At 45.6% G+C, this 24,619-nt stretch overlaps 1 protein-coding gene across 1 annotated transcript in view; it reads right to left on the minus strand.

The window, feature by feature from the left end:
* The window catches only part of LOC142297266 (mannan-binding lectin serine protease 1-like), a 94,178-nt gene that overhangs the window by 41,116 nt on the left and 28,443 nt on the right, over nt 1-24,619 (minus strand). The window contains exon 2 of the mRNA XM_075341521.1: nt 10,509-10,622. Coding sequence (XP_075197636.1) covers nt 10,509-10,622 — 114 coding nt within the window. The remainder of the gene's footprint in view (nt 1-10,508; nt 10,623-24,619) is intronic.

Below are 24,619 nucleotides of genomic sequence, written 5' to 3' on the forward strand. Positions count from 1 at the left end.
TAAGCTTCTGTTTACTTCTCAGCATTAACTTATGGTTATTTCTGGTTCCTAATCCCTGGCTATGTGATGCCCTGGACTAGCCAGGTAGTCACAGACAGGCCTTTGCACAAACACCCGTCCCCTAACAACGTAACAGCAGACAACCTAAAAACCCTGAGTCAACCCTCTCAGGTTTTGACGTTCACACCAGGGGGCGGAGCCAGGTAGTTGGCCACGCCCACCGAGGAGTTCGGATAGCCTGTGGGGGGGAAAACACAACAGATCTGTTAGGAGGGAGAGGAGAGTGGAGTAGTTGGAAAGGAGAGGCGTTAGGAGGAGTAAACGTCTGTCAGGGATCTGGGTCGTAGCCTAGATACCCTGTGGCCAGGAGGCAGATGGTGGTGTCCGCCTGCAGGAGCCGGGAAGACGGCTGGTGGAACCGTAAGGGACCGGGACAGGGTAGTGGCCCGCTGGTACCGAACCGGGGAACCGACTGGAAACCGGAGCACCAGGAGGGATACTCAGACCCAGAACGAGGCCCATAAGCCACTGGACCGAGTCGAATTGGGGTCTGGACCTTAGTTCCTTTCCCACCCAAGTCCCAACTGAAGACAACAGCCCAACGAGGGGGATAGAAAGCCACCACTCAGGCAGAGAGATCCCAGGGGCCAGCGTCTGCGGGCAAACGGGCTCTCCAGACACACACAAAGCCGGGGAGCGGACTACCGTCACTGAGGCATAGGCAGTCAAAACCTACAAAATGAGGTGCAGGAAAAAGGCGGGAACCACCGAATCGGGTGGGGGACCAGACGCAGCCAGCTGCGGGCACCTACCACCATCTTTTTGGTTTACCAGAGACTCCGGTGTATCTGTCATAGTGAGTACAACAGTGCCCTCGGGCCACGCACCGCACCGCACTAACACGCCCGCACCTCGCAACCACCGGGCTCCAGGACCATCACCCCCTGCCCACGGAGGGGTCAACACCAGGCTGCACAACACCGTCCCTGGGAGCCTAGTTAACTGCAGCGGTGGTGTCCACACTCACCACAACTCGTGGGTGGTGTCACGAACTTAAATCCCTAAACACCACGGCCCCGGTCGTGAACCTCCCCACCAAAGACCATCCCCCCTCACGTAGCGCCAGCTTCCCTTCAGAGCGACGTGACCCCCGGGTCTGGAGGTGCTCGAACCACCCACCGACGAGCCCGGATCCGAGCGGCTCGGCTGCCAGCCGAGCCCCGGGGTGGTACACATCGACTCTTCTGGCATCACAAACAGGATTGAACCCATCCACTTACCGGTGGAAGTGCGCCTTGAAGTAGAAGTCAGCGGTGACCCGTTGAAAAATTGCTGAATCCGCCATCTTTTGGCGCGAAGTTTCCCGCCAAAGTCGTCTTCCCCTCGAAAAGAGTGGGAGAGTGAAGCCCCACCCCCTGGAAACAGAGTGGTGCAGGAAAGCATGCAGCTGAAAAGTAAAACTGAACACAAAGAGCGCCGAGTGCCGCGTAAAGACCAAGGGGGGCGGATGAAGATCCCGTGCCATGTGACCGAGTGGATAAAGGGCAGGGACTCCAGGAGTCTGCTACCGGTTTGGTCCCTGGACCCCGACAGTGCACCATGTCCGCCCCGTCTGGCAAGCCTGAGATCCTGGAGCTCGCGCCTGGAACAGAGGCGTGGGTGGAAGCCCAGACCATGCAGATGTGCTGCCGTCTCCAAGCCCAGGTGCGTTTCCTAGTGGAGCATGGGTGGCCGAGATGGAGGGGATAGCTGCCGCCGTGTGGGCACGTGAAGTGGCGGCAGTTTTGGAGGAAAGGGTATATGACCCACGCCCCTATGTCCCGGAGGGACAGGCCACTGCGGCTGAGGGACCCGGTCTGCTCCTGCCCTCCATGCTGTCTCCCTCACCGCCCGTGACGGTTGCCGCTGCCTCTCCACCCGGTCCACCATCCCCGACATCGGTGGCGGAACCCGTCCCAGACACCAGCGTGGATCCACCGGTGGAGGCAGCACGCAGATGGCTGTACGTTCGGCCTGCACCGATCCCACTCCCGTGAAAGAACAGACCCCGGAAGATGCCCGCTTCCGGTGTCAGCCCGTCAGGCCCTGAAGTGACCGTGCCCGAAGAGACCCCGGCAGTTCGCCCGGCCAAGAAGGAGGTGGGCGCTGCCCGGAAGAAGGCCCAGCAGGTGAGGCTGGTTGTTCCCGGATCTCAGGCCTCGGCTGAGGTCCCGCGGGGTTGCCGCTGCCAAGCAGCAGAGGCGGCCGCGACACAGCAGGGTTCTCCACAGAGGGTGTCGGTCGTTGCCGACACTGGGGAGCTCCGGATGGGCCAGACCCCCGCACAGAGAGAACCCGGGCAAGCAGATGCCGCGTATTGGGAGCAGCGACCGAACCAGCTGGGCCGAGAAATAGAGGCCCGGGAGAAACGGAGAGCAGAGGTCCTAGCTCGTACCATCCAGGAATAGGAGTACTTGAGGAGCGCCACTTATCGGTTACGGGGCCCGACCTACGAGGGCTAGGTCCGTCGGTTTGACCCCCAGCGTGGATGGAGGTTCATCTTTGAACCGGACCTGGAGGCGGAAATCTTTGTTTTCCCGTTGGGATGTCAACTCCCATCTCCCGATGGGCCATCCGGATCGGGATCTGGTTCCCGACTGCCCCATTTGTTGTTGGCCCTCGTTGTGACCCTGTTGAATCTCGTTTGTTCCGTTTCAAAATGAACATGGCCGAGAACTTGCAGGCCACCCAATAACTTTTGGGTTTGTAAATAATCCCAGACTACCCTTTCGGTCCCACAGCCTCCGTAGAGGCAGACTGGAGGAAGGACCTATGGTAGAGGAGGCCGGGGTCCCGTCACCAAAGTAACCGGTGACAACCCTCCGGGTCCAGGGGTCCCCTGGACATGGGGCCTCTGAGAGACTGGCGGGTAAGGAACTTTTTACCCGGCCCGTATGGGCAATACCCGGACCTTCACCCGTTCCTGGACTGGGGAAAAGGGGTGCTGACCTAGTTTTAGAGGCAGCATCAAGGTTTAGGTTTACTTTGGTGGACAAGTGGAAGTACCCGGTCCCGTTTACCATTAATAAAAATGTTTTATATATGTGCAATGTTTAAGAATGTGCCTCCCATAAGGGATGATTTCAAAGCCTCCTTAAACTGTAAAAAGTTTAGTATACTTGTACCTGTTTCTCCTGTTTATCTTTAACAGCAAACAAAAATAAACCGGTGGTGGTCAGGCAGCCCGCGGACGGTCTGCATTAAACCAAGGGGGAATGTGATGCCCTGGACTAGCCAGGTAGTCACAGACAGGCCCTTGCACAAACACCCGTCCCCAAACAAGGTAACAGCAGCCAACCTTAAAACTCGAGTCACCCCTCTCAGGTCTTGACGTTCACACCAGTGGGCGGAGCCAGGCAGTTGGCTACACCCACCGAGGAGTTCGGATAGCCTGAGGCGGGAAAACACAACAGATCTGTTAGGAGGGAGAGGAGAGTGGAGTAGTTGTAAAGGAGAGGAGTTAGGAGGAGTAAACGTCTGTCAGGGATCTGGGTCATAGCCCGGATACCCTGTGGCCAGGAGGCAGACGGTGGTTGCCGCCTGCAGGAGCCGGGAAGACGGCTGGTGGAACCGTAAGGGACCGGGACAGGGTAGTGGCCCGCCAGTACCAAACCGGGGAACCGACTGGAAACACCAGGAGGGGTACACAGACCCAGAACGAAACCCAGAAGCCACTGGACCGAGTCGAATTGGGGTCTGGACCTTAGTTCCTTTCCCACCCAAGTCCCGACTGAAGACAACAGCCCAACGAGGGGGATAGAAAGCCACCGCTCAGGCAGAGAGATCCCAGGGGCCAGCATCTGCGGGCAAACGGGCTCTCCAGACACACACAAAGCCGGGGAGCGGACTACCGTCACTGAGGCATAGGCAGTCAAAACCTACAAAACGAGGTGCAGGAATAAGGCAGGAACCACCGAACCGGGTGGGGGACCAGACGCAGCCGGCTGTGGGCACCTACTGTTATGGATGGGATTAAATACATATTGAATCCATATTGAATATAATCAAGAAAATGCTGGACTAACAAAATAGCCCTTGATTTAGCTTCTTCTATCTAAACACACCCATGTCTGGTAAATTCAGACATGGGACTTTCCACTTTATCATAAGACATACTTTTATTTTAATACATGCTGAGTTAGCTTAATATAAGATTATGAAATGCATACATATATATTATTCAATGTAAGCTGTTTTTGCAAGTTAACCAATAGGATTATGGTAGGCACCCCTGGCCCTTAGCCAGGGGTCTTTGTATATTATACCCTTTACTTCCCCAAATAAAGCAGAATTCTACATCCATCATGACTGGCTGTCTTTGATTTGTGTAAATATAGATATCGCATGCGATAAAGGTCTTTAATATTAGATTTGGAATACAGGTGTCAAAGGGACAGATGCGTATCATATGAATGGCATCAACCTAAATTAAGGCTTTATCATTTGGCGTCCCAGCGCGGGGCTAGGGCGGACAATACGCAATAAGTGTATAATACGGACAATAAGGCTTTATCACTACCACCATCTTTTTGGTTTACCAGAGACTCCGGTGTATCTGTCATAGTGAGTACAACAGTGCCTTTGGGCCGCACACCGCACCGCACTAACACGCCCGCACCTCGCAACCACCGGGCCCTGGGACCATCACCCCCTGCCCACGGAGGGGTCAACACCAGGCTGCACAACACCGGTCCCAGGAGCCTAGTTAACAGCAGCGGTGGTGTCCACACTCACCACAACCCGTGGGTGGTGTCACAAACTTATATCCCTAAACACCACGGCCCCGGCCGTGAACCTCCCCACTGAAGACCACCCCCCCTCATGTAGCGCCAGCTTCCCTTCAGAGTGACGTGACCCCTGGGTCTGGAGGTGCTCGAACCTCCCACCGATGCGCCCGGATCCGAGCGGCTCAGCTGCCAGCCGAGCCCCGGGGCGGTACAGCTATAGTCCCTAGTTTTCCCTTTATTATTCTTATTCAGTACTTCACTGCTAGTTTTAGATTTACTTCTGTTATCTGACTCTGACATCGTCTGTGACACCAGACCCCAGCTGTTCTGCGACAGCAGTCTGGGAAGCGCTCTATCAAAGTTCCTCTTTCTTTTCGGAGAAGGTGAAGAATATACTGGGCCTAAAGGACTTGACTAGCAGTGGTAGCTTGCGTCACATACTTCTGTAACTGCGCTATTGCTGGTCCGGTGCGATTCTCAACATGATTGGGCGTCTTGCAGATAACACCATTGAGGTACCAAAACATCAGAAAACCCCACAAATGATCCCATTCTGAAAACTAGAGCCATCAAGGAATTTATCCAGGGGAATAATGAGCTATTTGGCACCCATAAAGTGCTTTAAAGAACTTTTTAAAATCTGGATGTGAAAATGATAGTTACTTTTTTTAGTTGAACCCCAAATTTCTAATTTTGACAATTGATAATAGGAGAAAATGAACTCCATAGTTTGTTACGCAATTTCTCTCGAACACAGTGATACCCCATAGATGGTCAAATACTAATTTTGGGCACATGGCAAGACTCGAAAAGTGAACAGCGCTATTCAATTTTTAGAATGGAAAATTGGACAACATGTTGCATTTGCAGAGCCCCTGAGGTGCCAAAAATGCAGAAATACCCACATGTAACCCCAGTTGGTAAACTAAACCTTATAATGAATTCATCTGTTGCTGTGGTAAGAATTTTAAACACAAACTACACAGAATTTTATTAGATCGGGCTGTGAAAATGGAAAAACTTAGGGTTTTTTAGCTAAAATTTTACTTTAGCCTGAAAATTTTATTTACACAAAGGGTAACAGGACAAAATGGATAGGACAATTTGTTATGCAGTTTTTACTGAACTTAGCAGTGTATATGTGATTGTACACTACTATTTGAACACTGCAGGGATCAGATGGGAAGGAGCGTGACTTGGTATTTGGAACTCAGATTCTGCCACTGCTTAAGCAAATCACTTAGGGGTGTAGTGAGTATTTTGAACGTCCAGGAGTAGAAAGAAAGCGGCAGCTCACTCGGAGTATTTTGAACCCACAGGTGTCTCACAGAATATTATAACATTGGGATATGGAAATTTAACATTTTAGTGGTAAAAATGTTATTTTTTTTATTAGCTACAAATGGACCCCACAATTTATTGAGCAATTTCTCCAGCACTTGGTGATGCCCTATATATTATCACAAACTACTGTTTGGCCATATGGAAGGGCTGAGAAGGAGGGAGCGCTATTTGGATTTTAGAGAACAGATTTTTCTGGAATAGTTTGCGGCCGACATTTGCAGAGCCTCCTAAGGTGCAAGAACAGTAGTAAAACCCTCAAAAGTGACCCCACTGTAGAATTTGCACCTCTTAATTAATTTATCTATGGCTGTAGTAACTATTTTGTAGCATTCACACCATGCTTTTTTTCTGGAGAATTGCAAATATGCCTGTGATGTCACCACTAGGAGGAGTCAGGACACTGTGTGTAATAAGATCCACCCCACTGTAGAATAAGAGCTGTCTATAACAAGAACAACCACTAGAGGGAGCCCAGGCACACGGTGTCCTAGGCAACTGAATGGTTGTTAAGAGGAGTCGTTCTAACCGGGTGGTTCCAACGTTAGCTTTGTCTGAAATACGGTTTTCGGAATTTACCTGGAAACCCCGATGTAAGTGCTCAGTAGAGAGTGCAAAATAAATGTGAACCGATTCTTATTCTGACTTTTGGGAGGTAGAATGAGGAAATTGACAGCAGTACATGAATAGTTCTTTTTTTTTATTTTTGAGCTGTTCACTCTGTGGTATTTGCGATAAGATGGCTTTCTTCTGCTGGTTGGTATGATTACAGATTTATATAGTTTTTTAATCTTTTCCTTCTATCAGTAAAAATGCATTTTTAGAATAAATAATTTTTCTGTCTGAATATTCTGAGAGCTGTAATATTTTTATTTTTTGGCAAAAAGGAATGTATAAGGGCTTCATTTTTTAGCGATGAGTTGGAGATTTTTTTGGTACCATTTTGATGCACATAACATTTTTTGATCACATTTCATTCAGATTTTTCAGATGAAGAATGAACAAAAACCAGCAATTCACTTATTGTTTTTTATATTTTTTTCTGTGCTGTTCACTGTGCGGTAAAAGTGACAAAACCCATTTATTCTTCGGGTTAGTACAATTTCAGTGATACCAGATTTATATAGTTTTTTTATAATTTGCTACTTTTACACATTAAAAACTATATTTTACAAAAATTAATTAGTTTTTGCATCAGCATATTTTGAGAGTTGTACTTGCCAAAGGTAATCTTACCCTATATAGCAGGTTCCTACTTGCCCATACACAGGAGGTTTTTAACCCATAGAGAGGCTTCAGCATAGTGTAGGTACCGAGTTACGAGATATGCCGTGAAGGGGCAACTGGGCAGATATACAAATGGCCATTTATATATGCTAAATATCTCATTTTTCTTAGATTTTCCTTAGCAGTAATGCTAAGTAATTCACACATTCATGGTTTCCATACTTTAGCATTATCAGAGTGCAAACTGTCTTTTTTTTTGTATTTTATGTCATGTTCAGTTATGCACCTGTTCACACGTCAGTTTGGTGAGTGCAGTCAGTCTTTTTGTCTATATTTTGAGAGTTGTAACTTTTTATTATTTTTTTTCACAGTGAAGGCTTGTATTTGCCGGGTGGTTAAACGTTTTCATTTCTACCATTTTTTTTTTACATATGACTTGTTGATTGCTCTTTATTCACTTTTTTCTGTGCAGTATGATGAAAAAATTGCCATTTGGAAAAATTAACATTACAGATTATACATCGAGTCCTTCCAGATGCGTTGATACCAATTATGTGTTTGTTTCTTTTAGTTTTAAGGATGAGGAACTGAATAAAGGTGGAATTATTTCTGTGCTGCTGTAGGAATGACACAAATCCAAAAATACTGAAGTATAGGTGGTTTTATTCTACGTGTTTTGAAGTGTGTCCTCACTTCTTCATCAGTTTGGTATAGATCAGTTCCTGGACTCTGTAGCAGCTGATTACATGCTTTGATACTTGGTTGTGTGTCGCACAACCACACAACGTGAGCACTATTCCTTATTACCTTTCCCATATTAAGTATGACCCTATTGCACTTTCTATCCATAGCCTTCATCTTTTAGCTTTAACACATAAGCTGCATTTTTAGTAGCAAAACGGGTTTTCGTGATTTTTTTTTGCGCTTTTTTGGTTTGTTTTTGTTTTTTACACATTTTATTTAATGTTTTTTACTTAGACCCACTGTGGGATATGAACATTTTTTAGTTTGATCCCTGGTCTCAGGCATTGCTGTACTCGTGTACAGCAGTGCAGTAGACCTGCCAGTGATATACTGACTGTGCCTGTAAGACCCTGCTTATGGAAGGATCTTATAGGCCACTGTACTTTGGCGTCATCAGATGACGTTATGATACCAAGGCAATGATTGACACCTTTGATTACTATCGAGGGGGGCTTATCCTGGCAAAGGGGGTATTTTAAGCCCTTTTAACTGCTTAGATATTGCAAATAACAGCAGCATTTATGGGGTCACTCAGCCTCAATCTGTTCCAAATGCAGTTGGGACTGCACACTGCAGCAGCTTCTGTAGATGCACAAAGGGTGGAAATTACATGACGTCTCATCCACTGTGCATGGACATTTAGTCGGTGTTCACATGAAGCGTAAATGCCGGGTTTTTCTGCTGCTTTTTTGCACATAAATTCTGCTGTGTTTAAATGTCCAAGAAAAACGGATGTGATTTCATGAAAAGACGCCGTTGGTTTTTTTTTGTTGCTTTTTTTTGTCCCCTGGAGGTTTCTATGTAGAGCTTAAAAAACATATGGAAAAAACTGCAGTTATTCTTTTAAGTGCAGTATCAAATCAAAACACTTAAAAACACAGATTCACATCTGCACCAAAAACGCAAGAAATAATAAAAGTAAAAGGCATAAAAAAATGTAGCACAAATGCAATAACCAGCGAAGGTTGTTATTATGTAATTTAGTGCAGACCCTGCAGAACAAAAAACACTGGACTTCTGCAATGTGTGAACACGGTCCTACATGCACAAAAAAGCAGCATGTCATATAGTGAAGCTACATAAAGATGGGAGAGTTCTGGTTGATACGAATATGAATGAATGAATGAACAGTCCGGGGCGTCTGCTGCATGTCTGCAAAATGGGTGTGGCTTGGGTGTGGCTAGAGGCATGGTCAAAATTTGCCGCTGCACACTACATGCTCCTCATACTTTGTCCCTCTTTATGCTCTTTAAGGCCCGTTTCACACGTCAGTGAAAAACACAGACTTTTTCACTGGCATGTAAAACACGCACATGTCCCTGCGTGTGGCGTGAATCAAGGCACACGTGGGTTGTCTAAGTGCAATCCGGGCTCCGTTCTCCGTGGTCTGTGATTGCACTTAGAAATCAACTCACCTGCGCCCGCTCCCGCTCTCCATGGTGCTGAATCCTCCCGCGGTGCAGCATCCGGCTGGCGGTGACCCCTGCAGCAGCTGCTTCCGGGTCGGCTGTGTCGTGCATCATTAAGATGCGCGACAGTAATGAGCCGGCTTAGAAGCAGCCGGCAGAACGGGCTGCAGAGGACATCGCTGGATGCCGGGTGAGTTAAAATGTTTATTATTTTAAATGCACGTTTTTTTCTGGCACGTGTTTCACGGACCACACCACGGCGTGGTCCGTGGAACATCAGTGATGCCAGAAAAAAACGGACATGTCTCCGTGCGGCAATCACGCACACGCGGGTACGCTGCACGGAGACACGTGCAGTGAAAAATCACTGACGTGTGAGCAGACCCATTCATTATAATGGGTCTGCGTATGTCAGTGATTCTGGTACGCTAAAAAAAAAGCACAAACGTACCAGAATCACTGACGTGTGAAAGGGGCCTTAGGCTGGTTTTACATTTGCGTCGTTTTGACGGAAACGGAATCCAGCGCATATGCAGTACAGTTCATTTATTTACAGTGGACACTGCGATGTCGTGCCCCTTAAATCAGTTAGACAATTGCTTTGGCAAATATGCAAAAAATTAAACTTATAACCAAAGAAAACAAAAAACACAAATGCCCTGATTCATCAAAGCTTTTACAGCAGAAAACTGTTGTAAAAAACTGTGAAAGATCACAAAAGTTTTTGTGCAAACGTTTTGCAATTTTTGGCATTTTCATGCCATTTTCAGCTTAACAAAGGGAGTGGAGCTGGCGAGGGACAGGGAACAATAGACCCGGATAATCAAATTTTTCAGTCTTACTCCAATCACTGAACTGGAGTAGGATTTGTGGCAAGATACATGGAAGTGCACACCACTTCACGCCTCACTTGATTCATAAAGAGGTATCCGCTTCATAATGAATCATGTGTCTACCCTGCCCCTATGCTGGTTTTAATGAAGATAGCAAGGTGTTCCCATTGCTTCTAATATCCACTTACCTAGTATAATGTTGAAAGAAGATGGAGTAAAAAGGTCTTCTTCCGTAAGCACTGCATTTTCTTCCTCCAGTTGGTGGTGTAGGCAGTGAGCAGCTGTTACAATCCATTTATCACCTAGATTTTGTACATGTTGTAAATAATTCACAAGATTAAAATGTACAATATTTTAAAGTCAGTGCAGTGTACAGTCTAAAAGGGTTATCCAGAGGTCAAAAGCTTAGTTCGAAATACTATAATTTAAAATGAATGAAACTTACTCTTATAATTTAAAGGGGTTTTCCCACAAACAAAGTTCATTTTAGTCAATAGATCTTGGAATAATATTCAGTTCCACAATTGGATGTATTTATAAAAATAAAAATGTTCCTGTAGTGAGATTATCTTATATATGTGCTCCTGCTATGTACTGTGTAATGGCTGTGTCTGACCGTACAGGACATGGTCTGATGATGTCACAGCTCCTGGGCAGGGGAGGAAGTAAAAGATTACACAGACATTACAGCATGGGAGTATGGGATCATAGATGATTCGTCTTGTGAGGTAAAACATTTCCCTGCCTGTTTTTTTTTTTAAATGTTTTACCTGAAAGAAAGAATTATTTGTCATGCCATATTGTAATGTTTGTATACTTTTTTACTTCCTCCCTAGCTCATGAGATGTGGTATAATCAGACCATATCCCTGTGCGGTCAGAAACAGCAATTACACAGTACATAGCAGGGACACATATGTAAGATTCTCAACACAGCAACATTTTTTTAAACACATCCAATTGTGGAACTTGTTATTATTCCAAGATCTATGGATTAAATTAAACTTTGTGGAACCACCCCTTTAATTGTAAACACCATTCTGTTGTCAAAGCTGTTCAGTCATCCAGGAAGCTACTTCCGCATTTGATCTGAGAGAGACCACCATCTTTGTATTCGCATGTGATTAGGGAGATTGGCTAGCTTAGTTAAAATTAATATGTCACCAGCTTTTTGAAATATAATCTGAGAGCAGTATGATGTAGGGGCAGAGACTATGATTCCAGTGATGTAACAATTACTGGGCTTCTTAACGTATTTTTTATTGTTTTATCATAAGAAGATTATCCCTGGAGGACTAGTATACCAATTGCCATGTAGTCCAGCCAAAATCCCATCACTGATTGTCCGCTTTCTGCCTATGTACAGAAAACTGCCAATCAGTGGTGTGGATGGGGTTACACAAAGCTCAGCATTCAGAGAACTGGTAGACTGGTCACATATAAAACAGTTTTTCATCAAAACTACAATGAAATATTCATTATTAATATATGTTTGTAAATTATGCAAAAGTGGTTGTTCATGACTTAGGCGGGCTTTGCACGTTGCGACATCGCAAGCCAATTCTGCGATGTCGCACGCGATAGTTCCCGCCCCTGTCACAGGTGCGATATCTTGTGATAGCTGGCGTAGCGATAATTATCGCTACGCCAGCTTCACATGCACTCACCTGCCCTGCGACCGTCACTCTGGCCGGCGACCCGCCTCCTTATTAAGGGGGGCGGGTCGTGCGGCGTCACTGCGACGTCACACGGCAGGCGGCCAACAGGAGTGGAGGGGCGGAGATGAGCAGGATGTAAACATCCCACCCACCTCCTTCCTTCCGCATATCCTACGGAAGCCGCGGTGACGCCGGTAGGAGATGTTCCTCGCTCCTGCGACTTCACACACAGTGATGTGTGCTGCTGCAGGAGCGAGGAACAACATCGGACCGTCGCGTCAGCGTAATTATGGATTACGCCGACGCTGCACCAATGATACGATTACGACGCTTTTGCGCTCGTTAATCATATCATCGAACCTTTACACACTACGATGTCGCATGTGATGCCGGAAGTACGTCATTTTCAATTTGACCCCACCGACATCGCACCTGCGATGTCGTAGTGTGCAAAGCCCGCCTTAGTGTATATATACTGTATATGTAGCACCAGTGGGGCCTTAGGGGTTACTTGTCACCAGGCCAGTGGTTTTGTGGGGTTGCTGTGACTGGCCTGACCCAGCTCCATGGCCCCGTCGGCTACCTGTAAAAGACAAACAAGCCAGTGTAGGTGTTGTCCGATGTAGAGGGGATTGGAATGAGGGTGAAGGGTCCCTGGGGAGCGTGTCACCGGTTGCAGCAGTAAAATATAGAAGCACGGTCTGATAGAGCGCTAAGGAGGCCACAGTATTAGATTAATTTTTTTTAGAATTTATTGTTTTCTATCAGCCACAACGCGTTTCGATATACACAATATCTTCATCAGGTGGATATAAAAAACGGAATGCGGAGAGTACTATTTAAAGGGACAGGTGCGATTCTATTGGTCAGCACCAAATTAATTGAAATGTTAACCCTTAATGTATCACAACCAACCCTTCAACAATAATATAAAAGCTAATAAAAGATATTTAAAAAGGATTTTTCAAAAAGACTCTTTGCCATAAAAACATTATTTAAAAACACATGTGATAATATAATCATATAAATCATATATTAACTCCTAAAACTTAATACATAAAATCATGAGAACTTTTCAAAAAAATGATCTGAGTATGCCTGCACTACTAACATGTAATAATATTGTTATAATGTATGTCAGTGTGGGTAGATCAAGAATTTAATTTTATAAATTAGGGAATGAATATTCTTATTTTTAAAATTGCGTTAAATGTCTATTTAATCTCAACCACTGGGTGCATATGCCAGCACAATAGGTGCTGTGAATCCCTTTTCCAGCGCAATAGGTGCTGTGAACTGCTTTTCCAGCACAATAGGTGCTGTGAACTGCTTTTCCAGCACAATAGGTGCTGTGAACTGCTTTTCCAGCACAATAGGTGCTGTGAACTGCTTTTCCAGCACAATAGGTGCTGTGAACTGCTTTTCCAGAACTGACAGAAATAGCTATTGAATCTCAAACACTGGGTGCATATCCAGCACAATAGGTGCTGTGAGTAATTTTTCCAGAATCCGAGCAGTAGAATCATGCATGTGCCAGCACAATGAAGGTTCCGATTGCATTATTAAATGTCTATTGAATCTCAACCACTGGGTACAAATGCCAGCACAATAGGTGCTGTGAACCGCTTTTCCAGAACTGACAGAAATGTCTACTAAATCTCAACCACTGGGTGCATATGCCAGCACAATAGGTGCTGTGAATAATTTTTCCAGCACAATAGGTGCTGTGAATCACTTTTACAGAATCCGAGCACTCGAATCATGCATATGCCAGCACAATAAAGGTTCCGATTCAATTGTTAAGTGCTTATTGAGTCTCAACCCCTGGGTGCATATGCCAGCACAATGGGTGCTGTGAATCACTTTTCCAGCACAGTAGGTGCTGTGAACCACTTTTCCAGAGCTGACAGAAATATCTATTGAATCTCAACCACTGGGTGCATATGCCAGCACAATAGGTGCTGTGAATCCCTTTTTTTTTTTTTTTTCTTCCTTTTTTCCTTTTTCCAAACCCGAGCAACAGAATTCATTAAATCAATTCAATGTTTGGCTACATTTTCAATAGTCATATTAAGACCCTCAGGGTGTAAGGTACCCAATCTGAATATCCAGTAACTCTCTCTTTTAATAAGTCTCTCGAACCGATCGGATCCGGAGTTATCTATATGATCAATAATTAATAATCTCAATTGTTTGGGATCCTTCTGATGTGCAATTTGAAAATGTCGAGATAGACTGTGTTGTTGGAAGCCGTTTTTGATATTGGACCTATGTTTATTCAACCTGGCGTGCATCGTTTGTACTGTACGGCCCACATACTGTAGACCGCACGTGCACTCAAGCAGGTAAATAACATAGGTGCTCTGACAGTCTAGGTGAAATTGAATGGGGAAAAGAGCATTTGTGGTCCGGGATATAAAGCAAGTGATCTTATCACCAATAACCTCACAGCATTTACACCCAGAGGTGTTGCAGCGATAGTTTCCGTTGTTACTGGAAACAATGGTGGTTTTAGAAGAATCTTTAAGATTAGGATTACTTGGCGCTACTAGATTCTTCAAGTTTATATTCCTCCGGTAGATGATGGAGGGCTTAGGGGGGATCTGATCTCGAAGTAGCGGGTCACTCTGTAATATAAACCAGTATTTCTCTAGAAGTTTGTGAATTTGGATCCTGGATTTGCAAAAAGTGGTTACTAAACTCCATTTTCGTGGATTCAATTTATCTTCACTCTTTGTATTACTATGCTGTTTCTCTTGGATCTTTCGGATACAAAGGTCCTGAGTGAGTTGCTTAGTCTTACTAAAGGCATCCTCCAGAAGTTTAGATGGATAGCCTTTTTGTCTGAACCTTTTTCTCAGGAGATTGGATTCCTGCAGGAAATCACCATCACTGGAGCAGTTTTTTCTGACCCTCCAGTATTGCCCGTATGGAATATTGGTTATCCAACTAGGGAGGTGTCCACTGTCGAACCTCAAGTAGCTGTTGACATCCACTTGTTTGAAATGTGTCGAGGTGGACACCCCCCCATTTTCATCCAACCTCACCATCAGGTCCAAGAACTGGAGGGCACTGGAAGAAACCGCAGCAGTAAAAGTGAGACCCCAGGAATTGTCATTGAGTTGAGAAATGAAGTGATTGGCTTGTAATAGAGATCCCCTCCAAACGAGGAGCAGGTCATCTATGAAGCGCCGGTAATAAACCAAATGACCCGCTGTCAGAGGGGACTGTGCAATGTGGGACGATTCAAACACCCCCATGAACAGATTAGCTTAACTAGGGGCGAATCTCGTCCCCATCGCACAGCCCCTCCTCTGCCTGTAGATATTGGTCTCAAAGGTGAAAATATTATTAGATAAAATGAAGTCAATTGCCGTTAAAAGAAAAGTTTTCTGCTCAACCTGCATCAAGGGATCGTTATCAAGGTGTTGTTTGACAGCGGCAATGCCTAAACTGTGTTCGATATTGCTATAAAGTGATGATACATCCATCGTGATAATTAGACAATTTTTAAAGGGTGCCAGATTTTTTAACTCATTGATGACTTGAGAGGAATCTTTTAAATAGGAGGGTAATTCTAAAACATATTTTTGCAAGAACAGATCAACATAATGGGAAAGGTTGCATGTTATGGATTCTCTTCCAGATATAATGGGGCGACCAGGGGGATTTGTGGGGTGTTTGTGAATTTTTGGGAGAAAATAAAAATAGGGGGTTTTGTACCTTACAATGTCGAGAAATTTCATCTCTCTTTTGTCTACAATGTTCTTCTCTTGAGTGGATTTAATCATCTTTTTGTAATCTAAGAATACCGTGATGGAGGGATCTGATTCTAATTTCTCATAGTAAAGCTGGTCATTTAACCTCTTCCCGACCGCGGACGGTATATAAACGTCGGCGCTTGCTGGGCTTTGTGCAGCGCCAACGTTTATGAATGGTCTGCGGTTTTGCAGCGATCGTGACCGTATGGTACCTGTAAGCGCCGGGATTCCGGTGCAGGACGCTAGCTGCGACCCCTGACCTCACCAGGATCTGATTGGTTCAGGTCCTGGTGACGTCAGCGCCGCGCTAACCAATGAAAACGATCGCTGGGAAAGTTTGTTGTAGTTACAAACTTGCCTGGGCGATCTGCCGGTATAAAACACTGCTTCACCTCAGATCCTCCGTGTGTGACTGATCTGAGGAGAAACAGTGTGACAAGTGCTGCTGACAGGAGCTCTGTCAGTCAGCGATTTTTCACACAGTAAAAAAACCCACATATTACATCTATAGAAATCAATTCCCCCTTTTCCCAGTTAGGCAGCATATAGGGTTAGATAGGGTAGATGTTCAGTATAGTATAGCATAGAATACAGTATAGTGTAGTATAGTATAGAATAGAATACAGTATAGTATAGAATACAGTATAGTGTAGTATAGTATAGAATAGAATACAGTATAGTATAGAATACAGTATAGTGTAGTATAGTATAGAATACAGTATAGTGTAGTATATAATACAGTATATAATACAGTATAGTATAGAATACAGTATAGATTACAGTATAGTATAGAATACAGTATAGTGTAGTATAGAATACAGTATATAATATAGTATAGAATACATTATAGAATACAGCATAGTATAGTAAGAATACAGTATAGTATAGAATATAGTATAGTGTAGTATATAATACAGTATAGAATACAGTATAGTATAGTATAGAATACAGTATAGTGTAGTATAGAATAAAGTATAGTTTAGTATAATATAAGTTGATTAGATAAGTTAGATAAATAATTTAGTAATATATAAAGATTAAAAATTGATCAAAAATAAATTTTTATCAATCAGTAGTGTTAATCTGTCAGTAGCGTCAATCAGTTAGTAGCGTACTGTTGAGTACATTATATATATAAAAATCTAAAAAGTAATAAAATGGCTCGTCGGTTTTATACTGCAGAGCAGGTGTATGCCCTTTTATGCTCTGACAGTGAGGAAAGTGTTCAGTCAGGTAGTGATGAGGATTTTGAGGGCTTTAGTGGCAGCGCCAGTGATGGCTCAGAAATGAGCAGTCAGTCTGGTCCATCCTCAAAAACGACCAGAACCAGTACAAGAGAGGCAAATAGCGCTACTGGAGAAACGGCTCCAAATCAGGGAACGATGGCCAGTACAAGCGAGGTCCCTAGTACGAGTGAATTGGCGGATGCCAATGTACAAAATGCTTTGCCTTTTGATGTAGCATTTCCCAGATGGGAAGCTCCAGATTCAGCTACCCCTTTCATCCCTGATTTTACTGCTAACCCTGGTATAAATGTGGAGGTGGAAGGTTTTGGGCCAGTTAATTTTTTTAATTTGTTTGTGACAGATAGGTTGCTAGAGCATATTGTCCTGCAAACAAACTTATACGCTTCCCAATTTATCACCAAGAATCCTCAATCCTATTATGCCAGATCAAATTCATGGAGGCCAACAAATTGTGCTGAAATGAGAACATTTTTAGGGCTTACATTTGCCATGGGACTTGTTAAAAAACCAAGTATTCGGTCTTACTGGTCCAACAGCCCTGTTTACGCCACCCCAATGTTTCCTGCCGTTATTCCTAGGAGTCGCTATGAAATTCTGATGAGATTTTGGCATTTTAATGACAATAGTCAATGTCTGCCTAGAAATGCCCCAGAACATGACCGACTATATAAACTCAGACCCATCATCGAAGAGTTCACAGAAACCTTCTTACGGATCTACACCCCAACACAAAACATTTCCATCGATGAGTCCCTTGTAAAATTCAAAGGAAGACTGCACCTCAAACAATTTATTCCATCTAAGAGGGCAAGGTTTGGAATAAAGCTATATAAAATGTGCGAGAGCTCAACTGGATACACATCAGCTTTTCGCATTTATGAGGGGAAAGACAGCCAGCTAAACCCACAAGGATGCCCTACTTATTTGGGGACATCTGGAAAAATTGTTTGGGAACTGATTAGTCCATTTTTACAAAAAGGCTATAATCTATATGTGGACAATTACTACTCCAGCATACCACTATTTAAAAGCCTGGTTGAATGCAACATAGGGGCTTGTGGGACCATTCGTAAAAACCGTCAGGGGTTTCCGCAATCTTTGGTGAACGAAAAGTTCCAAAAGGGGCAGTCAGGAGCTGTTCGCAGTGGAAAGCTGCTTGCCCTCAAGTATAGGGATAAAAAAGATATTTATATCCTCAGCTCAATCCACACAGATGCCACAACGGCTGTTGAAGAATTAAGGTCCACTACTCCAAAGCTAAAGCCAGTGTCAATCATTGAATACAGCAAATACATGGGGGGTGTGGACCTTGCAGACCAGGTTCTACAGCCATACCAGGTATCAAGAAAATCCTACACCTGGTACAAAAAGTTAGTCATTCACTTGTTTCAGGTTGCCACATACAATTCTTTTGTGTTATATAAAAAAGCAGGACATTCAGAAACTTTCATTGATTATCAAGAAAAGGTAATCGAAAATTTACTTTTTGCAAATTTTGGCCCCACTTATCCATTAGAATCTGAAAATGTCAAAAGACTGACTGAGCGACATTTTATAGCACTCATTCCACCATCAGCAACCAAAAGGAATCCCCAGAGAAGATGTCGTGTATGTACCAAGAGAGGAGTGAGACATGATACCCGCTATTATTGCCCACAATGCCCTTCATTACCAGCCTTATGCCTCACTGAATGCTTTAAAATCTTCCACACAGAAGCACGTTTTTAAATAGTATAAAAGTATCCCCTTTTATCATTCAAATACATGGAAATAGTAAATTATACACGGTACAATATATTGAGCACTACTATGGCATATTTGCAAATTTTGCACTAAAAACATCCACTGCGTGCTTGTTTCTGGAAATAATTGATGGAGTGAAACTTGTCATTAAACCTAAATATGAATTTCCAGTGGGGTGTAATTTCCACAAAGGGGTCACTTCAGGGGGGATTCTGCTGTTATTGCAATTAGCAGCTCTGCAAATGGAGTCCTCAAACTAGTCTAGGAATACACATGCTCCAAAAGTCAAATGGCGCTCCTTGCCTTCCGAGCCCTGCCATGCATCCATAGAGTAGTTTTCCAGCACATATAGGGTATCAACGCATTCAGGAGAAATTGTACAACAAACTATATGGTTCAATTTTTCCTTTTACCCTTGTAAAAATTAAAGATTTGTGGCTAAAATTACATTTTTATGGGAAAATTTCATTTTTTAATTTTCACGGTTTAGTGTTATTACATTCTGTGAAGCACCTGTAGGTTTAAAGTGCTCATTATACATCAATATACATTCCTTAAGGGGTCTAGTTTACAAAATGGGGTGACATGTGGGGGAGCTCCACTGTTTAGGCACATCAGGGGGACTCCAAATGAGACATGGCATCCGCAATCCATTCCAGACAGTTTTGCATTCCAAAAACCAAATGACGCTCCTTGCCTTCTGAGCCCTGCCATGCATCCATAGAGTAGTTTTCCAGCACATATAGGGTATCAACGAATTCAGGAGAAATTGTACAACAAACTATATGGTTCAATTTTTCCTTTTACCCTTGTAAAAATTAAAGATTTGTGGCTAAAGTTACATTTTTGTGGGAAAAAGTAAAATTTTCATTTTTCCCTTCCATATTGCTTTAGTTCCTGTTAAGAACTGGAAGGGTTAATAAACTTCTTGGATATGATTTTGACCAGTGTGAGGGGTGTAGTTTTCAGAATGGTGTCACTTTTGGGTATTTTCTGTGACTTAGGCCCCTCAAAGTCACTAAAAATAGGGTATGGTCCCTAAAAAAATTATTTGGGAAATTTTGTTGGAAAAATGAGAAATTGCTGATGAACTTTGACCCCTTATAACTTCCTAACAAAAAAAAGTTATGTTTCCAAAATTGCGCGGATGTAAAGTAGGCATGTGGGAAATGTTTTTTATTAACTATTTTGTGGGACATAACCCTCTGGATTAAGGGCATAAAAATAAAAAAATTGAAAATTGCAAAATTTTCTAACTTTTTACCAAATTTTCGATATTGTCACAAAAAAACACAAAATATATCGTCTTAATTTTTCCACTATCTTGAAGTACAATATGTCATAAAAAAACAATCTCAGAATTGACGGGATCCATTGAAGCGTTTTAGAGTTATAACCTGTCAAAGTGACACTGGTCAGAAATAAAAAAATTGGTCCGGTCACGAAGGCAAAAACAGGCTCTGGTGCGAAAAGGTTAATAACCGGTTCCCTTCCTGAATATACCATGTTCTGTCCATGAGGACTACTCCCCCCCCTTTTTCCGCATTTTTTATGATCAGCTCTTTGTTGTTTTGTAAAGATGTTATGGCGTTCCGTTCTTCCCTACTTAAATTATCCTTTTTTATTTTATTTGGTGTCAGGGTCCGAACATCTTTCAGAATTAGTTGTTGGAAGGTTTCTAGATGAGGACCTTTATGGTGTATTGGGTAAAAATTATTAGTTCCAGTCCTGACCGGACCATGTAAAAAAACATCTTTAGTGTGATTGGAAGAATTGATATTGGAATTACCAGGGGTGGGATTGCCCTGGTTATTCCTTTCTTGGATGATGAAGTGCCTCTGTATAGTAAGTTTTCGGAAAAATTCATTTAGATCAAGATAAAGTGGGAAGGGTTTTACATCAGAATTTGGGCAGAAAGAGAGACCGCGGCTGAGTAATGCAATCTCATTGGTGGAGAGATCATACCTTGAGAGATTGAAAATCCCACAATTTTTAGTTGTTTGAGTTAGGGTCTCTTTCCCTATGGTAATCCTTTGGGATCTGATTGATTTTGTCATTTTCCCACTGCCTCTACAGCCTCTTGTTCCCTTTTTCTTTTTGGGTGTCGGCCGGGGGCCACTTGAAAAAAATGAGTGATTTTTATATTTCCATCTTTATTTACAGTGTTAGTAGTATTCACTGGAGTTGGTTCATTTCTTTTGGATAAATTACTAGTTATTTGAGCTGCTGGTGGGGATTCACTGGAAGTACTTGGAGTTGTCTCAGTACAGATTGGGGGATTTATGAAATGATTATTGGTTATGGATATTTGGCCAGTGGGCTCCAGAGTGGACACAGGAGGGGAAGGGCTAATAGGGTCAGTGGGTCCCTGTGGATCCTCTACACTGTGTGTGGTAAGTAGAGACCACCTTACTTGTTTGGGTAGAACTTAGGTTTTTGTTACTGGTGTTTGGGGCATTAGTATCCATAGGTTCTGTGGGTAAGATGTTATCTCTTGAGTCATGCATGTATTTAGCTGCTTTTCTTTTTACTAAATCCTGTTCAAATTTTTCCAGTTTGAGTTTAAGGCTCAAATTATGTTCTTTATATTCAAAGGTTTGTGCGTACGTTTCCAATTTTAGACTGAGGTTATCAGCCTCAGTTATTGCTAGGCCAGCTAAGGATTGTCTTATCTTAATTAAATGTCGCATGAATCCAAATGAACATTCCAGGGAATATTCATCCCACATTTTTGTAAATGCAAGATCTTGCGGATAAGGGGATTTTTGGGATAACTGCAGGCCCTTCGGGACCAATTTATCAAGTAAGTACCTTTCTAGGAACATGGTGTCAAGGTGATTGGTAATTTCTGATTTTATCTTGGTTTCCAGAGTTGAAAATAATTTAAGCATGATCTTCCTATTTGTATCATCTAATAATTGTGGGGTAAGTTGGGAATGAATATTAGAGTTTTTTTGACCCAGTTCATCTGTTATTAGGTGCTCTCTAAGGGTTAACCGGTTAATCCTAATAAAGTACATTCCTAGCAAGGGTTAGGGATGCTTCACACACAGCGAGCTCACTGCTGAGATCGCTGCTGAGTCACGTTTTTTGTGACGCAGCAGTGACCTCATTAGCGATCTCGCTGTGTGTGACACTGAGCAGCGATCTGGCCCTTGCTGCGAGATCGCTGCTCGTTACACACAGCCCTGGTTCATTTTCTTCAAAGGCGCTCTCCCACTGTGACACACAGATCGCTGTGTGTGACAGCGAGAGAGCGACGAAATGAAGCGAGCAGGGAGCAGGAGCCGGCATCTGGCAGCTGAGGTAAGCTGTATCCAAGATAAACATCGGGTAACCAAGGTGGTTACCCGATATTTACCTTAGTTACCAGCCTCTGCAGCTCTCACGCTGCCTGTGCTGCCGGCTCCGGCTCTCTGCACATTTAGCTGCATTACACATTGGGTTAATTAACCCGATGTGTACTGTAGCTAGGAGAGCAAGGAGCCAGCGCTAAGCAGTGTGCGTGGCTCCCTGCTCTCTGCACATGTAGCTGCATTACACATCGGGTTAATTAACCCGATGTGTACTGTAGCTAGGAGAGCAAAGCTAAGCGGTGTGCGCTGGTAACTAATGTAAACATTGGGTAACCATGTCCGCAGCTTCCAGACGCCGGCTCCGTGCAAGCGCAGCGTCGCTTGCATGTCGCTGCTGGCTGGGGGCTGGTCACTGGTCGCTGGTGAGATCTGCCTGTTTGACAGCTCACCAGCGACCATGTAGCGATGCAGCCGCGATCCTGACCAGGTCAGATCGCTGGTCTGATCGCTGCTGCATCGCTAAAGTGAGAAAGCCACGGACCCACTTGGGGGGGAGGGGCGACATGACCAAGGGGGAGGTAGGGAGTGATGGGGTTAATAGGGACAGTTGTGTGTATGCCTAATATGGCATTGGGGGATGGTCTTAGCCTGGGAGGAAGAGGAGGAGCAGGGAAAGGGTTAGTCTGGGAGAGGAAAGAGTTACCTCCTCTTCTGCTTCCGGACACCGAACGATCACCTCCATGGCTGACCTCCAGGACCTGCAGCGTTTGATCCAGGCAGCAGTTGCAGCGCACGGGCCCCTGGCAGTGCAGTCCCACATCAGGGCTGCCGGGGTTAACCTGTCGGCGCTTGCCCCTTGTCCCCCCAGCAGCGGCGGGCGCCAGTCGCGGCCCCCCCGCAGGTATTCCCCGGGCGTGGGGGGGGCGAGGAGGAGATGTAAGAGCCCCTCCAGGGACCCTCCGCAGAGTGCGGCGCAGCGGCAGCATCTGGCTGTTGCAGAGGCCAGCGGGAGGAATCTTCGCTCTAGCCGCGGCGGTCGGGAGGTGGGAGTGGCCAGCACGGGGCCTACTTCCGGTCCCGGCCTCCGGGCTGGATTTACTGTGAGTGCAGTGGCTCCAGGTCGGGAGCGCGCTCAGCGCAGGAGAGAGGCCAGCAGATCCCCCTGCAGTCGGCGGGGGGACCGCGGGGCTGCACGTGGCGGTAGGTCCGGCGCCGGGGGGAGGTCTGCGGTGCCTAATCCTGGTGCGGTTGAGAGAAGGAGTGACGGCGGGAGCCCTGCGGCGACCGCCGGGTCACTCAGTACCACTGTGCAGCCCCCGGATGTGGCAGTCTCCCGTGGGAGCGGGAGGACTCGGCGGACGGAGGCCTGCAATAGCCCAGGAGGGCCAGAGGCGGCGACGGCTGAGACCCGGAGCCGGGCGTCTGTTCGTCCGTGCCCAGAGGCCCCTTGCAGTCGGTAGGGGGGCGGGCGCAAGAGATCGAGGCCCGGGGTGCTGGCGCGGGGGACAGGACGGTCTCCTGGGTTGTCACCCTGGGGCAAGAGATGGAGCGGGGATGACTCTGCCCACGCGGCAGCCCTGTCCGGCGGCCGTGGTGGGGGGGTGCTGCGGCGGCGCCCCCCGGATGTCGGATGGAAGATGAGGCCAGCGGCGAGGAGGAGGAAGAGGCTTTCGTTTCGGAGGAGTCGGATGGACGACAGACGGAGGACAGCGAGGCGGCGGTCTCGGGGGACGCCAAGCTGCGGTCGGGTGAGACGGCCGCGGAGGCGGCAGGGGCTGCGCTGGCGGGGGGCTTCGGAGGGGGGCGGCTGCGGCTACGGCAGCGCCCGCTGGTTTAGCTGTGTGGAGCCAATTGTTGGGGCTGTTGCAGGGGCTGGCGGCGGCTCCGGGGGCGGTGGGGGAGGGGCTCAGGCGCCGGTGGCGGCGTGGGTGGGTGCGTCCGGTTTAGGGGCCTCGTCGGTGACGGGGGGTGACGGAGCGGGTGCGAGTAAAGGGGGGGGCGAAGGGGGGAGTGAGACGGGGGGAGAAAAGGAGAAGGAAAAGGAGAAGGAGAAGGAAAAGGAGAAGGAAAAGGAGAAGGAGGATGAGGTGGTGCGCTTAGATGATAGGGCTAAAAGCGAAGTTTATGTTTGTTTTGAAGGCCCGCTGGGGGCCCATTTAAAGAAGGAGGTGTGGGAAAAAATTTGGAATGGGGAATATGTGGAGATATTTTCTCTGCTTCCCCTGGAGAAATTTAATCTGGATAGGGTTAAGCCGAGTGACTCCAAAAAGGAGAAGGACGAGGAGGAAAAGCGCCATTATAGGCTTATTCCTCGGACTTTTGCCAACTGGCTACAGGCATTTGCGATTTTGGCGAGCGTGGTCGGGGAGAAGGAGCCGGAGCATTGTTCGGCTTTGTTCGGTTACATGGATGCGATAGGGGAGGCTTATAGGGTTTATGGCGGGCTGGCGTGGCTGCGGTATGACGAGCAATTTAGGCAGCGGAAGGCATTGCGGCCAGATATGCGATGGGACCATAAGGATATTTCCTTATGGATGCGACTGATGTCGGCACCGGCTCAGTCCTTTCGGGGGGCGCCGGGGGTTCGGGGGCCGG

This window comes from Anomaloglossus baeobatrachus, chromosome 3, assembly GCF_048569485.1.
Source record: "Anomaloglossus baeobatrachus isolate aAnoBae1 chromosome 3, aAnoBae1.hap1, whole genome shotgun sequence".
NCBI lineage: Eukaryota > Metazoa > Chordata > Amphibia > Anura > Aromobatidae > Anomaloglossus > Anomaloglossus baeobatrachus.